Source organism: Phoenix dactylifera, chromosome 5 (genome assembly GCF_051530095.1).
Source record: "Phoenix dactylifera cultivar Ajwa chromosome 5, Ajwa_hap1_PhDact_Kaust_v1.1, whole genome shotgun sequence".
In the NCBI taxonomy this organism is placed as follows: Eukaryota; Viridiplantae; Streptophyta; class Magnoliopsida; order Arecales; family Arecaceae; genus Phoenix; species Phoenix dactylifera.
The window spans coordinates 30998638-31021375 of NC_143194.1; the positions used below are offsets into that span (position 1 = coordinate 30998638).

General features: G+C 38.5%; 2 protein-coding genes across 6 annotated transcripts; both read left to right on the plus strand.

The window, feature by feature from the left end:
- The first annotated feature begins 1313 nt into the window (after positions 1 to 1313).
- Positions 1314 to 5922, plus strand: LOC149753546 (putative inactive nicotinamidase At3g16190). Of its 4 annotated transcripts, XR_016413294.1 has the most exons (8): positions 1314 to 1804; positions 2309 to 2380; positions 2590 to 2703; positions 3391 to 3622; positions 4569 to 4685; positions 5430 to 5517; positions 5596 to 5633; positions 5687 to 5793. XR_016413294.1 is itself a non-coding variant. In XM_089930870.1 (7 exons), the coding sequence occupies exons 1-6, from the start codon at positions 1577 to 1579 to the stop codon at positions 5501 to 5503; spliced, it is 837 nt and encodes a 278-aa protein (XP_089786996.1). In that variant the 5' UTR covers positions 1314 to 1576; the 3' UTR covers positions 5504 to 5517; positions 5690 to 5922. The 4 variants fall into 4 exon arrangements, 2 of the variants coding, with proteins under 2 accessions (XP_089786996.1, XP_089786994.1); XR_016413295.1 differs by lacking the exon at positions 2590 to 2703; XM_089930870.1 differs by lacking the exon at positions 5596 to 5633 and having other exon boundaries at positions 5690 to 5922.
- Positions 5923 to 8906: 2984 nt separating this feature from the next.
- On the plus strand, positions 8907 to 20638 carry LOC103702597 (putative E3 ubiquitin-protein ligase LIN-1). 2 transcript variants are annotated; one of them, XM_008785087.6, is made up of 15 exons: positions 8907 to 9798; positions 10906 to 11151; positions 11272 to 11354; positions 11519 to 12673; positions 13011 to 13155; positions 13764 to 14021; positions 14551 to 14857; positions 15201 to 15325; positions 15407 to 15523; positions 17229 to 17360; positions 17430 to 17552; positions 17937 to 18047; positions 18577 to 18723; positions 19339 to 19584; positions 20405 to 20638. In XM_008785087.6, the coding sequence occupies exons 1-15, from the start codon at positions 8911 to 8913 to the stop codon at positions 20420 to 20422; spliced, it is 4101 nt and encodes a 1366-aa protein (XP_008783309.4). In that variant the 5' UTR covers positions 8907 to 8910; the 3' UTR covers positions 20423 to 20638. The 2 variants fall into 2 exon arrangements, with proteins under 2 accessions (XP_008783309.4, XP_088578430.2); XM_088722304.2 differs by lacking the exons at positions 19339 to 19584; positions 20405 to 20638 and having other exon boundaries at positions 17937 to 18036; positions 18577 to 18709.
- Positions 20639 to 22738: the final 2100 nt, after the last annotated feature.

Consider the following 22738-nt stretch of genomic DNA (forward strand, 5'->3'; position numbering starts at 1 on the left):
TGTATTCCAGTAGCTGATCAACTTTGTGCTTTCTTTGGGTAGTCTGGAGAATACCCTACAATTAGATGCCGAAATCAGCAAGGGAGACCACCCGACTTCTTATTAGTTTGTTTTGAGGCCCCGCTTTCAGTCGCTAGCTTTGTTTTATCATGGAACTTTTGTAGCTTTATTTTTTCACCTTCTGGTTTCTTGATATGAAAATGACTTCGACACTATCTTGATTTTCAGTTTCCCTATAATCGAGATAGAGTGTCAAAGTATGTGCTCTGGTGGTTATCTGACTATTTAATAACGCCGGGAAGAAGTATTTCCTGTAACACAGTCATGATAGAGTCACTTAGGATCTTTCATTATTGAAAAGAATATGTTGTGATTAACCCTACCAACTAGCTTGTTTTGAATATTAACTGTTGCAGAGTTGGCGTTAGTTGAGTTGCAGGGCTCTTGTTCCTATGCTTCTATCGATCATCAACATGCATATATTGAGGTTTTCGAGCACTCTTTTCATTGTATTTTTGCTATTCAATTGCGTTTAACTGTTTTTATGCTTATTATAAGTATGCTACTATTATGTAAATGGAGCAGACACCTTTTTGTTTGCAACCCCTACAAAGATGCTTCAATTAACCGGTAGTGAGCACAAAGACTGAGACTAAATTTCTGTCTATTTGGTTTAACTTTCTATCGTATTTCTTTTGGATCCGTCTGACTTTTTTTAAAGGGTAATGGAGGAAGTGAATCACTTCCCCCAGATTAATTGAGATGCGGAAGAGTACAAAGAATGTAGGCTAGCTAGAGTTAAGGCATGACGTAGTAGCTCGTAGAGCCTAAATAGAGCGTACAAGCCTAAACAAAGCAGTAAAGAACGGTCCACACTTCTTCGAGATATCTGGATGATAATGAGGGATGGAAGAGCCTTTTAAACCAAGCATATATTTAGAGAGACCAACGAGGTTGCAGATTGGATAGTTGCCTATGTAGCCAGTCATGTCGGAAGTACTATGTGGGCTGAAGAAGAAGAGTTATCTTGGACACTCCGTAATCTATTGTTTCCTAGCTTTATTGGATGCATTCGTATACATTAAAAAAATAAGCAAGAAAAACAAACAAAACGGTCCAAGCTTATCAAATTATATCACGTCGCTTTAATCAATCGATGTGGGATATAACAATGATTGTAGAACTCATGTAAAGTTCGAGTGAATCGGGCTTCTTGATAACGTCTAAAGGTGAATTTTGATGGGAGTCTGCCCGATGATGCCGATCGGACAGGAGCGACTTTTGTCATTAGAGATCATGGCGCCAGGCTTATTGCAACAGAAGGGTGCCGCTCCTTCGAGGCCTCGGTTTTTGTGGTGAAGCTCGGGGCAGCCTGAGAAAGGCTGTCTTATGCGACATATGTTTTGCAGGCTGGTTCTATCATATCGGATGCTATGGAAGTGCCACATCCTCGCATATTCTTTGAAAGGCAAATCAAGCTGTTGACTGGCATGTGCTCATGGTAGGACAGTCCCCCGATGCTGGGGTTTAACGGAAGGCGACGGGCAACAGGACGCCGGAGTCAAATCCCTCAAGCATGGCTCTCGCCCCACTCTCTCCCTTCCCCTCCACCCGATCTTTCCTCCCCCTAAACCCTAACCCTAAACCCCTTATTCGAACATGGAAAGGAGCTCGCTACAGAGATCGAGCTCCGTCGAAAGCGATATCGCTCGTTCCTCGTCGAACGCCCACGGAACCGGCGACAGCCACTTTGTTGAGCAGCGGACGTTCCGGAAGGCCAACCGCTGCAATCCCAGCGGCTCAGGTATCTCATTTCTAGCGTTTCTTCTCCTCCTCCTGATTGTGTCATTTGAATCTTTATGTATCTATTCGTTATCTGTTTTCCCTAGCTTATATCAAGAATCTTTTTCTAGATCCTATCAAAAAGAAAAAAGAATCTTTTTCTAGATATCGTCTTTGCCATTAACTTAGACATAAAGCGCACATGGAAGAGACCTTCGGTCTTGGTACGATCAGGCATCCTGTCTCAGATCATAAATTTTTGTCTTTACTGCAGTCTAACTATGATTCTTTTTCCTTAAATCATCTTTTGGATTCAAAAATATTGAATCTTGGTGACTTAGTTTGTAGATTTATGCGGAGAAGATATCTTATTTAATGCAATTTTACTTATGCTATTAAGATGATAGTTCTGCTACTATTTCTTTGGATTTTGTTGGAAAAGATATCCCATATTTTTGAGATTGTACCTATGTCATCATTTCTATATTTGTGGTAGGTTGTAATGTTATTTTTGCATATGTTGTAGATTTCTGGAGAAACTGTCCAATCTAATGCAGAGAAGTGGAGCAAAACAGCGATGCTGGTCATTGATATGCAGGTGAGAGAGATTTCTGCTTGTGCCCCAATTTCTTTACTCCTTTTGCCTTTTTTCCTTGTAGCCACTCTTTGCCCACCATCTGAGAGAGTTCCCTACCAAATTAATTGGGAATTTGTTTCTTGTTAAATGATCCTACATTTCTTTGTTAATTTCCAACTTACCCTAGGTATATAAAGTTTTGATTAACACCCTATTTATTTCATTTCCAGAATGATTTTATTTTGCCGGAAAGCCCGATGTGTGTGGCTGGAGGCCAAGCTATTGTCCCATCTGTCATCCAGGCCATTTCTGTTGCAAGGGAGCGTGGAATTTTTGTGATATGGGTCAGTTTTAAGGGCCCCCTTTTTTTTCCCTTTACTCTCTACCTGTTTGATATACTGTTTTTGAAAATAGAACTTACATATATGGACTATCAAGATGACCTGTCACTATTCTTGTTCCCCTATAAGTTTCAAGTTCTAATCTAATTAAATTAATTTCAGAAACATGTCTGCAGATTTGTGGACGCATACCTAGACATGTACACTGTACAGTTACATTCAACTGCAGACACTTGTGAACACACACACACAAACACAAAGCATTTTGAATGCGTATGTATGAACACAAAGATAACTTGGATCATAATTAAATATTAACTATTTTATTTTAAATTATTTGGGCGGAATCTTTTAATAACTTGTAACCGCCTAAAATATTTTTCACATTATGCTTGTGAACTTCTTTTGCTTTTTCAATCATCTTTTATTTTTTACTTTCATATACCCAATGGATACTTGGCAGAGGATCGAATTGAAGAACATTTTTCAACATAAATAGGAAAATAAAAGAGGTTGTGTGCACATTATGGTAACCTAAGGCACTTTTCATGTTTTAATGAAATTCTGGAAGGATTAATACACCTTTTCATAGAAAGCTTGTAGAAAGTTTCAGATGGTCCTTACGTTTGAAGTCATTTGTGTTACTTTATTTATCCGACACCAATGACAGTAAAAGAATAGAGAATGTAGGTTGTTCGAGAACATGATCCTTTAGGAAGAGATGTAGAACTCTTCCGCAGGCACTTGTATACCGATGGTAAAGGACCTGCTACGAATGGTTCGAAAGGTGCAGATCTAGTTGATGGACTCTTGATAAAGGAAGGAGACTACAAGTTGGTGAAGACACGCTTCAGTGCATTCTGTGCCACACAACTTCATTCTCTTCTTCAGACCTCTGGAGTCAAGAGCTTGGTTGTTGTTGGTAAGCAGCAACGGAGTAAATTGTATACTTTTTGTTTTTTTTGGTATCTGCAATAGTCAGCTTTCTCCATCAAGCATAAGATCTCATGTGCTGGTTTAACATAGTTCATTAATTTCTACTCAGTTTCAAAGTTGCTTGGAACAAATTTAAAAAATGTGCAATGCGATATTGTACATGTTCTGAGGATTACAAGAACCATTCTGTACAATTGTAGAGTCTTGTATCAAGTTCTGAAGTTGATTTGTCGTTCGGAAAAATGTATCTAAATAGGGTTATTAGTTTATTTGTACTTATAATCAAGAATAATCGTTTGTTTAACCACATCCCCTTCCCTGTTCTCTGTCTCTCTCCCCCTCTTTCTGTTTATGTGGGCATGCACATGCTCACATGTTGGTTTTGTAGAAAGTTTGGGTCAGAGGATTCGTATAGTGTTGAAAATAACAGCTGGTATTTCCCATCTTTGTTGTACTTTTTCATTTAATTGCTCTTGCTATTCTTTGGAGCATTCTCAAGTGTTTTGCCTCAGTTCATGGACTTTGACATTTTAAACTGTTTGTGATCGTGTTGGAGCTTCCTTCTCCATCACTTGGCTGTGTTTTGGGCATTCTATCCTGAAATCTTGAACAACATCACACCGTCCCTCACCCTTCCCAAACCACCACTACCAGCAAAGAAATCTTCTTTTATGTTTATATCCTTTCTGTTGCCAGTCCAAAGCATACTAGGCAGTATGGAGGATTTATAAAGCCCCCTCAGATAGTTGGGGTCAGCTCACTGCTTGTGGTGAGAATATCCTCTTGTTGGTTTTTATACTGGCTGATCGATGCAATTACTCTGACAATGCAAATGAGGTGCCATAACATTTTAGTGTTTTTGGACCGTTACATTTTGTTCCATCCTAGAAATACTCTTTGGAAACTAACTCATCCAACTTTTCAATGTTCAGGAGTTCAAACACCAAATTGTATTAGGCAGACTGTCTTTGATGCAGTATCCTTGGATTACCAGTCTGTTACTGTCATTGTCGATGCAACAGCTGCTGCTACTCCTGAAATTCATCTTGGTAGGTACTTTCATTGGATAGTATACGCTAATAATCCTTTCCTCTATGTCCTATTTGCCTGTATTTTCTGTTGATGGTTGTATATATTTTGGTGATTGGAAGCTTCTTTCTGTTTAGTTGATGGATATTATATACACCACCTTTCAACAATATAAAATCTGATTGACAGCTAAAAGCTAGGTTATTGGAACTCATGATAATGTGAATAAGGTTTGGTTTTTGCACTATCAAAGTTCTCGAAATCAGGAAATCCAACATTAAACTAACCACAAGCATGACAAGAATATGGAGCAGATTGAAGGAAAGACCATTACAACCAAAACCAAAATGTTTAGCTTGACATTCTTGGCCTTTCACATGATGACATGAATGCTGTGAGTGCCTCTTTTTGTTCAGCTTTTTCCTAGAAGATATATTGATGTTTTGGCATGACAAGATATAGTACCAAAAATATAAAAATGGAAACACATTCCTTATCATCTATTCCAGTTGGCTCAGATGGCTTTTAGGATTTTCAGATTGTCGTCGTTGATTTAGGGTAGGTGAGTGAATTAGTTTAGTAAACATGATATCCCCTTGAGGATGGTGCAGTCAATAACCATATATCCCATCTCTCTCTCATGCACCCATGACTAGTTCTTTATCTCATTCATTTACAAGTAGATGCACTTTGTTTTTGATATCTTGTTACTTGAATAGCTTGAAGAAACTTAAGTATAATTGAAGTTTACTTTCTTGAACCAGGCAACATCAGAGACATGAAAAACATTGGAGTGGCAATACCAACTTTGCAGGAATGGTGCAGCCTGGATGCTTAATCGTGTTCCTGGTGGTAAGGAAGTTTTCTTTGTAGATCCACATCTCAAATGTGATGTTTAGTCGAATAAAGCCAAATATCTACATGTGTCAGTTTTTCTGGTTTCTTCTTTTTATTATTTTTTTTAAGGGAAGAATCTGTGAGGAGCTCCAAATGCTATCGGCTGCCCTTGACAAATTGGCTTAAGTTAAACCTTCGAAAGCTTGGACAAGTGGCAGACCCTCGTAGGCGTAGTCAATTGATGGAAGAGATCTAAAGAGACAAGCAGCGGGTTGATCTCTGTTATGGAAGGAAGTGAGCAGGTGAGGTTCATTTTGGACAAGTTGGCAAGTCTTTGGCATCCGTTGAAATACAAATGTTTGTATAGGATAAATATTAATATGAACATTATAGCATTATTGGATGCCTCATTCCTTCAAATGATTGTCTGCCTGATAATCCAATGTGTGAGATGATTTAAAGTTCAGGAGTGCTGTGTAAAGAGGGAGAAGAGTAGTAAGAAGAATTCAAGTTCTGGCTCCTTAAACAAGCACCCAAGACTTAGAAGAACAGAAAAAAAAGATGTACAATATTAGAATTTTGGAACTGTGAAAAGTAAAGGATTTTGCTGATTATTGTGATTTGTTTCTTTTTGCCTCCTTTGACAGAAGATGTCATGATAAGAACCAATTTGATTTCCAGAAAGGATTCAAGGATGTGCCTGCCAAATCTTTCTAATGGCCTTAGTCAACAAATCTATTCCAATATATCTTTGTTAGGAATGAAGAAACCATTGGCTAACAAGATACTGTCTTAAACAAAACTTTCGCATTCTGTTTTTTAGAACTAGGACTGGTGGAAATTCAACCAAAGTCAGGTCAAGCCGGAAATCTAATCCAGATCATTGGTATCAATCTCCAAAACTTTTTAACTATTATCATCTACTCTATCGCAGGTATCCCTAGGACCCTAGACTACCTGTTGCCATCCTCCCTGCTGCTGCTATGCTTGAAATCCACAGAAATTCATTTTGGTGTGTGCTTTAATGATTAGCACGAGCTATCCTTGTGCCTGATTCTCCTATTGCTTTTTATTTCCATTAACATCCTTTTCCCTTGTATTTGGGAGCATGCTGTTAGTGGCCATTAGTTGTAACATATTTGTTACATTCCTCTGATCTCACATTCAAGTTAAACGGCACGGGCTTTAGTTTTCACATTATCAAAATTTTGGATACCAATAAGGCAAATACGGTGAAAACGTTTGAAGAATTCAAAGTACTTGAATCATATGTACATACAAATATGCATGGGTATGTATGTATGTATATGTATATACGTATATATGTGTGTACATAACCTTTTAAGTCGATTAACTTATCATATTCCTGTCATAGCCGCTTCTTTCAATTCAGTGTTTTGAAGGGAAAGTATCATTCTCCCTGCACGGTGAGAAGATTTTCAAAACCCAATGTTTTTAAGATTCGAATAATGGCTTCCGTTGAGTCTCAACATATTATTGATAAATATATGGTACATCAATGGTGATTGCTTGCTATTAGTGACATTTGATCCAGTGACTACTTATGGATCATTTTCATGGAAATGTTGCAGTAAGTAACGGGTAGTGTCATTTAAAGGCCTCTGATATTATCAATTTTATATGGAGAAGCACTTTATTTTGATATAACATTTATGAGTCCAGTTTCCTTCACAAGTCAGCATTAAAGTCGACTATAGACTTTTGTAGACCATCCAAGCTCTATTCCAAGTTAACAACTCTCCTACATTTTTTCCGCTCCTTTTCTATTACAACTTCATTCGTCGATAGAAGCGACTTAAGTATATATTAAAGCACATATTTAAAGGGACGGGGCTGTGAATGGCCTCATTATGAGAGACTTTACTAATGCAGGCAGGACTTTAGGAAAACTTGGGTGAAAGTTAGTGCACACTGGAAGGTATGGTGAGACTTGGCCTTGTTCACAAGGGAGAGCATGATCTAAGCTCAACAGTCAAACGCATCCGCAAGGTCCAGAGTGGCAAAACAGTAATAGCAAGCATGCAAGTCATGCTGCCTGTTCAAAAGAGACCCAATGATAAGGCCAACGAGATGGTGTATAACGATCTTCAATCGGAAGAACTAGTCAAAATATGTACTCTGTTGCTCTTGCGACAAGTTTGCTTCATTGATTACTTCAGAAATATACAAGAAACAATTGTGTAGAGGGAACTTTAGTTCATGTTATTCGTAAAAAAAAGAAAAGGTGGGACAGATTTAGAATGAAATTGTTGTCTTTTCACCTGATAGTTAATGTCTAGCAAAGTCTCTAAAATATAATTTGATTTGTTCTATTGGTATTTCATGTCTCAGCAAGATGAATCTACTTGATGTTCTTATTTGTTTTTTTTAGTAGAATGCTCGCATTTGTTTAATAGCTCTCTCTGTCTCTTCTTCATTTGATGTGAGAAATGTTGCCGGCTCTTACTATTAGATAAGTTATTTGTCAAATTTGTTCCTTGTACAGCCTAAAAAAAAATTGATGATTGAAAATGAAGAGAGGTCAAAAAAAACGGTATTGAAGATGAAGAGAAGGAAACTGTGGAGGTTGGTTTAGATGACAAGAAATAATTTTATGTCTGTCTTGAACTATCTCGAAAGAAAGTAACATAAAAACAAAACTTACAACCTTCAAAGGTCTGGCACCCTGTTTTTCAAAGAGATGCACAGTTTCAGAGTCATTTTAAACAAGAAATAAATCTGTAAACATTGAATCTTTCCTTGCGGATGTAGGGACATTTGGATCTTCCAGAATTCAGCTCACCAACTTGGTTCTTTAAGAATTAAGAATAGGAAACTAGAGACCCAAACTTCAATTCTTATTGAAATTTTTGGCTGAGGCCAGTTCAAATGGCGGGATCTCCTCACCACTTCGCTTTTGGAGTCCAAACAGCTATTTGTCCAACGGTAAAGCGCGTCCTGTCGTTATTGCCGCGGAATCGTACGTGCCGACGAACCTTAACGTTTTCCCGAGGCGAGATCAGCTCCGCTGCCGACTTGAAACATGTTGTTCGACTGGGGCTGGACGCGATCCAGCACGGACTTTTCCATTCGTGCATAGTAGATGGCGTATGTAAGTAATCTTGAAGTATGGCGTGCACCGCATCCCACCCAATTGGAAATAAGTACTAGATATCCAAACTAGAAGGCCTATTTTGTGCTGCCACGTGGACTTTCCAAAAAGGAAGCCGGCCGTTGCCAGTTTAACGACTCCTCAAATTACCACCATACCCCTACATCTCCCCTATCTACTCTCATGCCATTATTCGTTCGTCTGCGTCCAGCTATGAGCCGGCTTCCAGTCTGATGGCATTTCAGTAATTAGGTTTCAATATAAAGGTCATTTTCGAATCACTGTCTGCTTCATCAATGCTCGGCAGCGTTGTGGCGCGAATGCTGACGCTCCGTCCCAACGGGCAGAAACCCGGTCGCCTCGCCGGTACGATGACCGCGGTCACCCCGGGCGCCGTCCTCCGCGCCATCACCGCCTTCTTCGACGAAGCCCTCTCCCAGCCCGACCTCCGCCACCGCATCCTTTCCGCCGCCCGCCGCCGCCCGCCCTCCCCCGACCCCGCCTCCCTCCAAGCCCTCTCCTTCCTCTCCCAAGACGTCGACTCCTCCGCCGCCACCTCTCCGGCCCGGCCCTCCCCCTCCGCCCTCCGCGCCGCCGAGAAGCTCCTCCTTTCTCTCCCCAGACGGTCTCCCCTCTCGGTGCTCCTCCTTTCCCTCATCCACGCCCTCCGCCGCCGTCCTGCCGCGGCCGCCCTCGCCCTCCTCGATCTCTTCGCCCTTGACCCTGCTCTTGCCCGCGACGATGTCGCGCCCTCCGTCTTCGAGGACCTCTTCTTGCCCCACCTCCTCCCCCTCCTCCATTGGTTCGCCGACCAGCGAGCCCGGATCCTGTCCTCCGACTCGTCCTCACCGGCTCTGGCGGCCGCGTCGGCGGTGGAGGATAATGGGTGCTCGGAGGCGGCTGCCGCCGTGAGCCTGCTCTCGAGGATGAGCGGGGGGCAGGCGGCGGAGCTGAAGAAGTTGGAGAGAGAGTACGAGGACGTTCTTGATGCCAACGCTAGGGTTTATGCAGAGTACCTTAAGGAGGTTTTAGAATCGGCCGATGGAAGCCGGCAAGCTCGGGGCCCACCGCAGCTAATTCTTAGGATGTTCGATGGTGAGGGAGGGGAAAATGAGGAGGGAGTGGAGGAGGAAGAGGGGAGTCAGGAGGCAATTGGATTAAGAAGTGGGCAGGGACGGTATAATGTAATGCACTCTTTCTTTTTCCTCGTTTTCTTGCACAAAGATTCGATTTTTTCTCTTTTTTCTAAGAAAAAGTTTAGTTTGTTTTTCTGTTGGTTTTGATGCTTGATGAATTCCTTGACTGGTATACCGTGATTTGTCTTGGGATCATGCCACGGATTTGCCTTTGGATTCAACTGCTGATTGAAGTTTTGCATCTTAACACTTTTCATTCAAATTTAGTTTCTAATCAAGTTGTTTTGTTTGATTTGGTTAGTTTTATTATGTATGTTCGGTTTTGTTTCAAACTTTGTCAGTGATCTTCCCGTTATAGTGCGAGTTGAGAACAGTTCTGCCCATAATTCATGCGATCTCCATTTTTACTTAATTACGACTTCTTTCTCTGATGTTCATCCACTTGCTGGATAATTTAACACATAGAATCCCTATGATATCATTTTTCACTATGCTGGTTACTTTTTTCCCTTCAGTTGTGTTCTTCATCCTTTTTTGCTTACTAGTATCATTTTGTTTTCTAAATATAGGGAACCATTTATTTTTGACATTTTTCAACAGATATCATTTCAAGCGGTCGGAAAAGTATCTCTAAAGCTTTGAACCCAGAACCTCTGCTGGTGGAAGAGGGACGCAACCACTAGCTAGAATATAACACTCTGTGCAAAGTACACAGAATGTTCAAGGAAAAATTATTGAAAAATTCTAAATGATTCTGAAAACTACTATAGATGTGTAACAACTACTCCATCTTTAGCCATTGGGTGTAGTTACTGCATCAAATGAATGTTTGGATGACCAATCTGTTTGTCAATATTATATATTTGATTTGTGAAGGTCCCACTAAAGGAATTTGGTTATATCTCTCATGTTCCTTAAAATTATTAGGCTCGATAATTTTGAAATATTTAAGAATTTTTCATTTTATAAAGAAATTTTTGTATCTATGTTTCCTAATACTAATGTTCTATCAGTGTTCAGTTGTTGTGTTTATTTATTTTTTTCTTTCTTTTTCTTTACTAGCAACATCTACCGTTAACTGGCTGCTTTTTTTCTCTGCTTATTTCTTTTCCTCAATTTTTCCAATTTATAACTTAGTTATTTGAACCTTGGCAGCCATTATGGGCTGATGCAGATCAGTCTATTGATTTGTCTAGCAGGCAGCACAGTAGCAAAAGTCCAAAAAAACTTGCAAATCTTCCATCTTTATATCCTCAAAGAGTCCCTATACATCTGCTCATCAGGCAACCTTCTAGTGATGGCAGAGATTGTGCAGCAAACCTGATTTCTGATAGTGGCCCTGCCTTCTCTTGTAATGACAACTCAGTGGATTCCTCTTCTGAAATTGACCCTGATATAAAGGTTAAAAAGCTTTGATGCTAACGAGAACGATTTCTTTGTAGTCCTACTTGTCTGATATATCTATGTACCTTATTTTATAGTTTTGGAATTTTGATATCACTTATGTTGTTTGTCCTGTAGGAAAAGAACATAGATCAGGCCTTGTTGCAGCCCAATGAAATCCAACACCACAGGCATGAGGAAGCGTCTGCCCAAGACACATGGTATGTTGTGACCATTTTGAGTTTTTTCAATACAGAGATGAGCACCTGCATTTAATTGAAATCCTTTTCTATTCTTCCTCCTTCAGCTAGTGACACAGAATATCAAAGCTAAAAGGCTAAAATTTTCATTTTTTCTTGTTTCTTTTTCTACTGTTTCTTTTCAGTTCTTCAAGTCCTCCAATGGATGATTCTGATAGCATCCTTGCCCTTGGCAAACAAACTCCTCCTAAGGACTTTATCTGCCCCATAACTAGCAACATATTTGATGACCCTGTGACACTCGAGACTGGCCAGACCTATGAACGTAGAGCTATCCAAGAATGGCTGGACCGGGGGAAATCAACATGCCCAATCACTCGTCAAAAGCTTCATAGCACCCAGTTGCCCAAAACTAACTATGTGCTCAAACGGCTTATAGCCGGCTGGCAGGAAAGGAACCCCTATTCAACTCCAATCAGAATGGAAAATCCTCCCTCAAAGAATGTCCAAGATCTGAATACGCCGAGGCATTTACCTTCTCCAACTAGTGTCATAACTCAAGCTTCCACTGATGGAATAACTGGTGATCTACGTATTGCAATATCACACCTATGTACATCTGAGATTCTGGGCGAGTCTGAAATGGCTGTTCTCCAGATTGAACGGTTCTGGAGGGAAAGCAGGATGGAACCTGAGATCCTAGCAGCACTTTCAAAACCTGCAGTTGTCAATGGTTTTGTAGAAATCTTGTTCAACTCTGTCAACCCCCATGTGCTGAGAGTGACAGTATTCCTGCTATCTGAGCTGGCATCCAAGGACAAATCTGTTGTTCAGACACTCACCCGGGTTGATTCAGATGTAGAGTGCATGGTTGCTCTCTTCAAGAAGGGATTGGTTGAGGTTGTGGTGTTGATTTATTTGTTAACTCCTTCATGGGAGAATCTCATTGAAATGGATATGCTAGAGGCCCTAATGATGACTATTAAAAGAGAGGAAGAAGATTTGTTGGGAATGTGTGTTAAGCCCAAGACTGCTTCAATTTTTATTTTGGGGCATATTCTGAGACGAGAAGATCATAAAAGTGCACCCACAATTGTTGGCGTGCTAATTTCTGAAAGAGTAGTTGAGAGTGTGATTCCAAGCTTGGAAGCAGACTTGGTGGGGGAGCAGATCACTGCAGTTGGGATCTTGCTGAGATGCATGAAGGAGGATGGGTATTGCAGGAACATTATTGCTGATAAAGCTGAGTTAGGACCTGTTTTAGAAAGCTTTGCTATGGTGAGTGATGTGGACCAGTTCGAGATTATTCAATTCCTTTCTGAGCTAGTGAAGCTAAACAGGTATAGCTATTTTATCTTCTTTTCTGAATTCCTTTTTCCCGTTTTCTTTTTTTTTTCTTGGGGATGGAGGAGTGGGATGGTGGTTAAAACTGAATACTGTTTCTTTGTATGAGAAATTCTGCTTCTATTTTTTCCATGGACAAAGCTACACTGTGGAACAATTTATGAACCTTTATTGCCTTCTATCTGCTTGTAATATGTTTATTGTGGCTTGATTAGCCAGGTATGATGTTCAAATAGACTTATTGTGCAATCTTGCATGCCACACACTTCAACAATTCCTTGCTGTTTTTTAATGTTAATAATCTAATTACTGAAGTGAACTATTTTTCTCTAGGAGGAAGCTCAACGAGCAGCTTCTTCATATCATAAAGGATGAAGGTGTTTTCAGCACAATGCATACGCTCCTTGTCTATCTACAGTCACCTCTGCAGGATCAGTCCCCTGTTGTTGCTGGTCTTCTTCTCCAGCTTGATCTTTTGGTTTGACTTCTATATACCTTCTCCCCACTGTTTCTTTTTATTGCAAACAGATGTAGCAGGAGTCTTGTATCAGACACAATATTCCAGCATGTTCCAAACAGAGTCTCAAGTCCTCATGGTTGCAAACAGTTGTTAATCAATTATGGGTTGAACCCACCAATATCAGTTTAATAATTATTTATAATAAAGTTATAGTAGATTGATAATTATTATTTGCATAGATAGTAAACTATGAAGCACAGACATAGATACATCATACTGATACCATACAATACAAATAAACTGATATCACATATCTTGAAAAATAGGATATGGTATGGCTGGGATACAACATTAAATTGATATGTTCGCTAATAGTCAACAATAATCAAAAGTGGGAAGGAGGGAAAAAAGTAGTAAGAAAGAAAAAAATCCCTCCATCTATCTCATCCCCAGAAATTTTAAAAATAGGATACTTAAATCATATGTCCTGACCATACTTGACAAGTATCGGTATCCAATATGTATTGGATATGGACACAACCTTGCATCCTAGATAATGCATAGTAAGTTCAAACTTTGAAAATTTTAAAAATATTTATTATCAATGAACTTATGTGGTTCATCAGGTGGAACCAAGAAAGATTAGTGTGTATCGTGAAGAGGCCATAGATGCTCTTATTTCATGCCTGAGAAATCCAGATTTTCCAAGTGCTCAACTGTTGGCTGCTGAAACGATCTTGTCTCTCCAAGGCAGTTTTTCATCCTCTGGGAAACCACTTGCTCGAGCTATTGTTTTAAAGCATGCAGGAATGAAAAAAAGCTACAGAGCATTAATGCGAGCAGAACAGAGCACCTATGTTCCTGAGGATTCTGAAGATAATTTGGTTAGTTATAATTATTATTTTATTCTGAATCCGAGTTTGAAAAGTACTATACTGTGAAGTTACTATATTGTGAAGAGGAAGGAGAAAATCATATAACCTTTCACACACACACACACGTCTCTGTGTGTGTGTGTGTGTGAGAGAGAGAGAGAGAGAGGGAGAGAGGAGACTAGGTTTGTTATCCACTTACCAAAATCCAGTGCAGTATGTGGTCACTGACCTCAACAACATAAAGCACATCCATTTTGACCCCCCATAGAACTGAAAATCATGATATCCATTTGTCTAGAAAAAGAAAATCATGATAGCTATATGCCACTAACTATCCTAACAAGTAACTTCAATAGATCTTCAGTTAGATGGTTGGATTAAATTTATGATTGTCAGACTGCATCTCCAAATGTGGGTGTACATAACTTGTAACAGTTTTTATGCTGCCTAAATTTGATCAGTTTCCTATGCCACTTATCTATTTCATTTCTGACATTTTTTCTTTCTTGTTTCCATTGCCCTTCTTCTATTATTAAAGGAGGAAGAGAAGGCTGCTAATGACTGGGAGAGAAAAATGGCATATGCTTTAGCCAGCCATGAATTTGGGTTACTTTTTGAAGCTTTAGCTGGCGGTCTGAAGAGTAGAAATATAGAGATATTCTCTGCATGTCTTGTATCTGCCACTTGGCTCACTCACATGCTCTCTCTTCTTCCTGATACTGGGATACGAGGAGCCGCAAGGGTTTGCTTGCTAAAACAATTTGTTTCAATTCTCAAGTCTGCAAGGCATACTGATGACAAAGCACTTGCCATGCTCGCTCTGAGAAGCTTTATGCATGACCCTGGTAAGTTATTGTAAGGACCCGGATTGTTCTTCAGACTACAAGGTTACAAGCATTAGCTAAATGCAAAGAAACAAAGTGTTAATAGGATGAATGTTGTTCATCCATGAGCATATGCTTCAGAATGATTCTAAGGACCTGTGATTGAATTTACTGCTTTCAATATTTTACATGTTGTAAGTGTAATGCAATCATTTTTGTTAGTTTTTTTCATTATTATTAAAAAATTATATTGCTGTATGAATTAAGGTTTATACAAAAATGTAGAGATTGGTGATGTCTTTGAGCAAAGGCCAGAAAGTTTTCCTTGTCTAAGGCTGCATATCATGTTGTTCTGAATTTTCAGAGGGATTGCACGACCTCAATCTCCACATTAAGGACATATTGAAAGCATTAAGAGAGCTTAAGAAGTCTACTGTTTTAGCATATGAAATGCTAAAACTTCTCTCAGATGGACAAGATTCCAGCGTTGTAAGTTTCACCATTCTATTGATCCTTGTTTAAGAAGCCTTTTAAGATTTCCTGTGGAGTACTAAATTTTCATGGTAGCAGGATATCTGGAATCATAAGGAGTTGGTTCAAGTTGATTGCAGCGCACATGGAGAAGTGTTGGCAATAATTTGCTTCAAGAATAGGATATTCTCTGGACACTCAGATGGAATGATAAAGGTGAATGTTTTGTCTTTGCTGACATCCCATCTCATTGTTCGTGTAATTAGATGAAAGAATTTGCTTTATGTAGTTTGTAGTATCACAATAACAACCAATTGGCCTTGCTTCATATATTTGAACCAAGACAGATTTTTGAGTTCTAGCTTTTCATATTCCTATAAAGGGGTGATGTGAACTTCTTCAAATTATTTTACATCTCTGTTTCTGATTTTCTCGAATTCACTCTCCTTTTTCCAAACATTTTGAACTTTGCATAAATCACAGCTGTTCTCTGTACTGGGTCCTAAAGACCATATGGCACATAACCAATTAACCAAACAACCTCAGTTATTTGTTGCTGCAACCGCTTGTTTTCCTCATATATGCTGGTTGCTTTATCGAATTTAAATTTTGTGTGGCCGATGCTTTTAAAGAAACTGGTACAAGGTTTTGTTTTTAAAAAAGAAAAAACACATAGCACAACGTGACAGATATTGAACCCTTCTACTATAACAAGAGAACAGGAAACACGTAAAATATTATGGACTATGCTTTGGTTAAGACACTTGGGCAGTATCTCTGCATGAGTTACATCCAAATCTGTTTGTATAGAAGCTATGGATGCAATCCATATATTTGTATGCATTGATTAGAAGAATATACAACATACTAATCAACATGTTTTTAAAAAGCCTTTAGGTCTTGCTTCTTCCAAATTGGTCCAATACCGTGACTTTACACTTTGCATGCATGAGCAAGCTTGAAGAGTTACCTTTCTTATATTGTTGCTCCATAATCTGCACAAACATAGTACAATTGTCATTCTAATATTAACTACCAGGATAGAAGGATGTGTGAAGATTAATAGATTTCCCATTCTTATATAAGATATTTTTTGTTAACTCCAGAAAAGGGAAAAAATGGATATCCTGTAAAATCTTTTGAAAGGATGGGAAAATCTGCAAAGATTAATTAAGGAAAACAAACTGTCTTTTACTTGAGTTTTATATTTTTGTAGTGGTCAAAGACCAATTCTTCTTGAACCAACCCTTCATCATGTTCCAGACATGCTTCTAAGTAAATGGGAAAAAAAATGAATGCCTTATCTCCTTGCTCTTATGGTGAGGTCAGGAATAGAAGCCAAGTAGATAGGTTTAACCTAGAAAATAAACAATCTCTTAGTAAAATGATTATTTAGTTTAAGTCTTCTCTGTACATGCCCTTATGATGAGATCAGGAATTGACAAGTATTAAAATTATAATTTAATTTGAAGTTTCAAAATCCGATAACTAAACCTGAAGAAATGAAACATTAAATGATATAACTTCTTAATCTTCTTCAAGAATTTAAAAATATGTGCTTGGACTTGGATTGACATCAGATAGCATCTGCTGCTGCTACACTTCAATCATGACAAAATTTGAATCCGTGATATCACTTCACCTTTGGTATCACCATGCACTGGAGTTGCAGTACCTGCAAATCCCTCTTGTCGTCAAGCCTTTATTAATTAAACTCCGGTTTGATGCCATCCTAAATGTTGAACTTACTAATTCATGGACACCAAGGGCCTGTATCTTCATGGAAAAGATACAGAAAAGTATATGCTATATTCATCTTTATTTGTGATTTTTTATTTTCTTTTTCTGAGAAATTGTTATCAACTTTAATCATTTTGATTTCTGTGGGCCTAGTTTGTGTTGCTAATCTGTAGCATTACAGGTCTGGGAAGGGAATGAGAACCTTCTTCATCCTGTCCATGCAACACGTGAACATTCAAAGGCAGTCACCAGCTTGGCATTATCAAATTCTGGAGAGAAACTATACAGTGGTTCGCTCGACAAGACTGTGAGAGTATGTAATTATAATTTTTATACAAAGCTACATTTACATAGATACCTAAAGCCATGATTTTTATGATAGGTTTGGTATGTTCGAGATAGGCAGATTCATTGTGTAGAAATTCATGACATGAAAGATCCAGTTCATAATCTCACCGTTGCAAATACCATCGCTTGTTTTATTCCACATGGAGCTGGTGTCAAGGTATTGTGAAATGCATTCTTCCGGGGTTGCTCTCCCAACCATTATTGTTGTAATTCTCATTAGGAATTTATAATGACTTGCTGACATAATCACTTACTGCCAAGATAACCACAATTACTCTACCGAACATTTGAAAAAGCTCCTCAAGCTTCTTTGGTCAATCATAATAAAATGAAACTTTGCCTGCTTGAGATCGAACTTTATTTGAATTTGGGCGCTGAATGAAGGCTAGTTATGCTTATGCTTTTTAAATCATTTTCAGAATTGTAATATTGTGAATTAAGAAATATAAGTCTTGTCCAAGCCTTTCATTGATTCTGAGAATGCAATCTTTCTTTCAGATATTAAATGAAATCTCCATTCACTTTTTTTTTCATTGCTTAGGTGCTATCTTGGAATGGAGGCTGCAAACTTCTAAATCCAAGCAAATATGTGAGGTGTCTGGCTCTTGTACAAGGGAAGCTCTACTGTGGATGTCATGATGGTAGTATCCAGGTCCACCCAAACCAACTGATCCTTTATCTGAATGATTTAGTTCGTCAATATTGGTAGAATGTATGAAAGTCATGTATGACTTGGTGATCAAGTTGCTCTGTTGGCACAGTATGTTAGTATACATGTTGCATAAATTTACTTGCATGAACAAACATATGCATGTGCATCAGCCTGCATATGCATCCATATGCAGGATATGATGCATGAGAAATTCTACTTTGAATGCAGTTCACTCTCAAAGTATTCTTTATTTATTAATCACAGGGAAAATAAATACCAGAATCAAGTTAAGCTTGCAACCTTTTCTCCCCATTTCATGTACCCTTCATTTTAATAACCGATTTTTTTTTATTCTTCGAAATTTTAAGAATTCTTCTATTTTTGGTTTTTCTTACACTTCCATTTTTCCCATTAGCTTTCACATAAATAGTATATCCTGGCAATTTGGTTAATGGTCCTATCATCAACTAAATTCTCGGTTTTTAGATGTGCCAAATGTTTCATTTATTAACCACTCTTAAATTTTCAGGAAGTTGATTTGGCTACTGGAACATTTGGTACAATTCAATCAGGTAACAGAAAGTTGCTGGGAAAAGCAAATCCAGTCCATGCAGTGCAAGTTCATGATGGACTGCTCTATGCAGCCTGCACTTCTTTAGATGGAGCAGCAGTTAAGGTGATTTCTTTTGAGCAAACAATGGTTGAGAGACGGTCGATTCACCATATGTTTTGTATCTGTTTTATTGTCTTTGGTGGTTCTGAAAGAACCCCTTAATCTGTGTTTGTTTGTTGGTTATCTGATATCTTTTTATGCAGCGATACAGTGGATGGTCTAACCAGACTAGATTATGAAAAAAGAGACTAACAAAGTTTATTTAATTTATGATTTTCCTAAAAGCAATTAGATTTGAGTACTAGCCCTGTTGTTCAGACACAATCTCAGATAATCAGAATCTACTATGGCTTTTGTCTTGGTCATAAACTTTCTACTCGGTCACTATGTTTGTCTGTCTTTGTCAATGTTCTTCTGATTCCTTTATAACAAAATAAAAATCCTTTCTTTTTATTTTCGAGAAATATAGTTGTGAGACCACCTCTAGGATGAACCCCAGACCTCTCCCAAGGAGTGACCGGTGCCAACCAGCTGAGAGATAAAGCTGGTTAGCAGAACAACCTAAAAATCCCATATTAACATTTTTTCCTTTAACTTTGTGGAGTTTGTTGTACTAGCTGGAACCTTAAACTTTATATTTATTTGTGATTGTTTTTTATAACTTCGGCAATGTTGCAGATATGGAGTGCTTCAGATTACAGCCTTGTTGGATCTATATCACCTACTGTTGAAGTGCGATCGATGGCTATCAGCACAGAATTGTTATATTTGGGTTCTAAGACTGGAGTTGTTGAGATTTGGTCCAAGAACAAGCTTACCAGGGTAGGAACTCTTCAGACAGCCACCAATTCGAAGGTCCAATGCATGGCCGTTGATGCTGATGCAGAACTTTTGGTCGTAGGAACATCTGATGGCAACATTCAGGTAGCTGATTCAACACTTAAAAACACTTAACCGAGTTCATGATCTTACATTAGTCAACAAACTTGCCTCGAGTCTTTATAGTTGAATTTATGAATTCTTTATCACCAATCTTTTCTATAGGAACTACCTCTTGTGTAAGGTTCCAAAGTCTCAACTGTCCTACTAATCTTAGGTTTTCCCTTCTCACATATTCATTAAACATTGTGATTAGTTTTATACTAGTACATCAGTTGATGTAAATTCTAGACCCCCTATTATAGACTCAGTCCCTCGTCCTCTCAATATTATCCTTTATGTGATTGTAATAATTATGTAGCTACTTGGGCCCTCTTCAATGCTCAACATTCTGAGCCATACAACCTTGCAAGTGTTGTGGTCATTCAAGAAGTTTTCCCGTAACCAAGGAATGGCAATGTCAACAGATGATAAGATAAAGAAAATCAGCAATAGAATTTGTAAATAGATGAACTACATTTCATTTTTTTCAGAAAAAGAAGAGTCCGGTGACAGTAAATTACTAGTTCTTTCTTTCTCTTTTTTTGGTAGAAGGCAGTCAATAGCTAATTCAATGAGCCAAAATTGCAAGCACGATAGTGATTACTGTTTTGTAAATTATATGCTGTGGGTATATACTATGTTAAATATGGTGCTTCAGTTTTGCATCAATGACTTTTAAGAATCTATGTTTTAAAATATCTTTCCAGGCTAATATTTTAATATATGATTCCTCTACTGAGGTATATGCATCGTATTTGTGTTATTATTGTCACCATTCAAGTTGGTTTTCTCCTTCTTCATCATGAGGATACGTTTTTTGCAGGCCTGGGGATTGACCTGAAGAAGGATGAATGAATATAAATAAATAGGTATTTTTACATAGAAAATAAAGAAAAATTGAATTGCTTTTTTGTTTCTTTGATATTTTTTCTCCATAAGCTTTTTTCCTTCTGGTGATAATGATTGGAAAATTGTACATATCTATTATGTTGTAATGATCATTCTTTCAGCCATTTGTGAACGTATATAAGTAAACTCAGACTTAATGTTGTTAAAATCTTCAAATTATGCTTTCAGTTGATTTTGTAAGATAGCAATGCTAGATTACCACATAATGTCATCTTTTGCAATTTATCCAAGCAATTGTAGCTCCTCTGTAGATGCACTGCAACTTGGTAGGTGACTGGATGGATAACTATTTTCTTCCCATGAAGGTAAATAATAGTAGTGAATTCCCTATACTGGCATTTCTCTGGATTTCTCGCTGTCTCAGGATTGCCAGAAAGTAGGCAGTGGGAGCTTTTCCTCCTCTTCTTTTTCCCTTTCATATTTTCAGCTATTTCCTGGACTCAACTCATAAATTGTTGTTTCTGAAGACACCTAATGATAGGTTTGCACAAAGAAAGAAAAGATGCATGGCATTGGAGTTCGTGTGAAGCTGAAAGAAAAAAGGGTTAGCTAAGCTAGTACTCTCATGTCACTAGATTTCTCATTAATTAGCAGTGCAGTTACAATATAAGATTAAAAATAGCAACAGGGAGTTGCTTTTTAGTGTTTCACTTCAAAATAGAGCAGGGGGAAAAAGATTTTAAAAAGCAACAATCTATCTAAGTTTGTTCAAAATCCAACTTTACCTATTTCATTAAATTGGATCAGTCTTGGTCACAAGAAACTTTCATGGTGCATTGGGATTCAGGTTTGGTCTAAGTGTGAAGCACTAGATTAGATATGTGTGAAGCATGTGGTTGGAGATGTACAAACGAGCGAGGTTCGCTCTGAATAGCTGCAGAAGTGGTCCTTTAAGGATCGGGGCTGTATCGGATCTACCTTCCTTCGTACGAATCCACCATTGGATCATCAGATGCACAGCTCTCAAAGCAATACGAACTGGTCATTCATCCACCTACATGGATCTGGAAGCGACGAGTGGATGATCCAAAAGATACACCTCTGACCTGTCTTTTAAACCACCCCGCCCGGAACATATGGCCAAATGTCTTGTTTTGTTAGTAGCTTGTGTTTAGTTTGGGATTTAGCTCAAACTTTCAGTTAATTAATAAATAAGATGAGCTATATGAGTCTCTTTTCAGTTTCTGAAAAAAATTATTTTGAGTCAGAGAGCACAAACATATCCAAGCGACATACAAGGCTCATATCAGCTATTTGGAGCGATTGATCACACATATTAACAACCCCTGCTGAAGAGCTCACTGCAGTTTTCCTGGCTTTCACAGAGGGCAGAGTACTGCAATATCCCCACATTCTAATAAATGCCCCAAGAGCACGGAAAGGAACCTGGGAGGTAGGCATCCCACAGTGTCTTCTTTCCGAAGCACCTACCTGGAACTCCCATTTAATTTACGAAGTCTGCCTCAGACCGTGTCATAAATTCCTACTCAGGTCATTTCTCGCATCTTCCGGCAGCTAAACAGACCGTTCCAATGGTCACATTACCTAAATCCAAGGCTGTGATCCGGACATATCAGCAAGTTGGAAGATTGACGTGTCTTCGTCGAGAAATTTATACTTTCTTTCTGGTTTTCGTTTAAAAGAGCCAGAAAAAGATATGATTTATGTGTTTATTTATTTTATACAGTAGCGACTAACACTAGACGCGCACGAGTGCATCTAATAATGTCAGAAAAAAAATATACGGCGGAGTGGAAAAGAAGCAAACTCATGATTTTTTTTCAAATTTTTTTTTCTGAATAATGTGCAGTATAAAAGATGACTCAATTCGCTCATTGTCTATCTTTTAATAGACGTGAAAGGCCTGGTAAAAGATAAATTTTCTTGCGAGCTCGAGTATGTTCCGGAAAAATTAGTATCGATTGCCACATATAGGTTGGCCTCAAATTTATTCGATCACTGCAGTCAATTTTTTTTTAATATAAATATTATCCTCCGCCTGGCGTAGGGGATACCATTTATTATTTTAAGGAGCTGCAAAAATTCTTATGATATCTGGTATCAAATGAGGAAGAGCTGCCACTGAGGTGGTAGCTTAATGGAATTGGGCCTTACTTCTAACCAAGTGGTGTCAAGTTCGAAACGCGTAGATGTCGATTAAATTATGGAGACCGGATGCTCCCTGCTCGGACACGGGGTCTGAGAGGGCTTATTGGTCCGCTGGTAGCCTCGGTGGTGCCAGATGCGA

Excerpts from the sequence above, each read along its gene's own strand:
- LOC149753546 (XM_089930870.1), top strand. The coding sequence starts at position 1,577 with ATGGCTCTCGCCCCACTCTCTCCCTTCCCCTCCACCCGATCTTTCCTC. Across the intron at positions 2,704-3,390 it reads GTGGAATTTTTGTGATATGG|GTTGTTCGAGAACATGATCC; the intron begins GTCAGTTTTAAG and ends TAGAGAATGTAG. Across the intron at positions 3,623-4,568 it reads CAAGAGCTTGGTTGTTGTTG|GAGTTCAAACACCAAATTGT; the intron begins GTAAGCAGCAAC and ends TTCAATGTTCAG.
- LOC103702597 (XM_008785087.6), top strand. The coding sequence starts at position 8,911 with ATGCTCGGCAGCGTTGTGGCGCGAATGCTGACGCTCCGTCCCAACGGG. Across the intron at positions 15,326-15,406 it reads ATGGACAAGATTCCAGCGTT|GATATCTGGAATCATAAGGA; the intron begins GTAAGTTTCACC and ends TCATGGTAGCAG. Across the intron at positions 18,724-19,338 it reads TAGATGGAGCAGCAGTTAAG|ATATGGAGTGCTTCAGATTA; the intron begins GTGATTTCTTTT and ends GCAATGTTGCAG.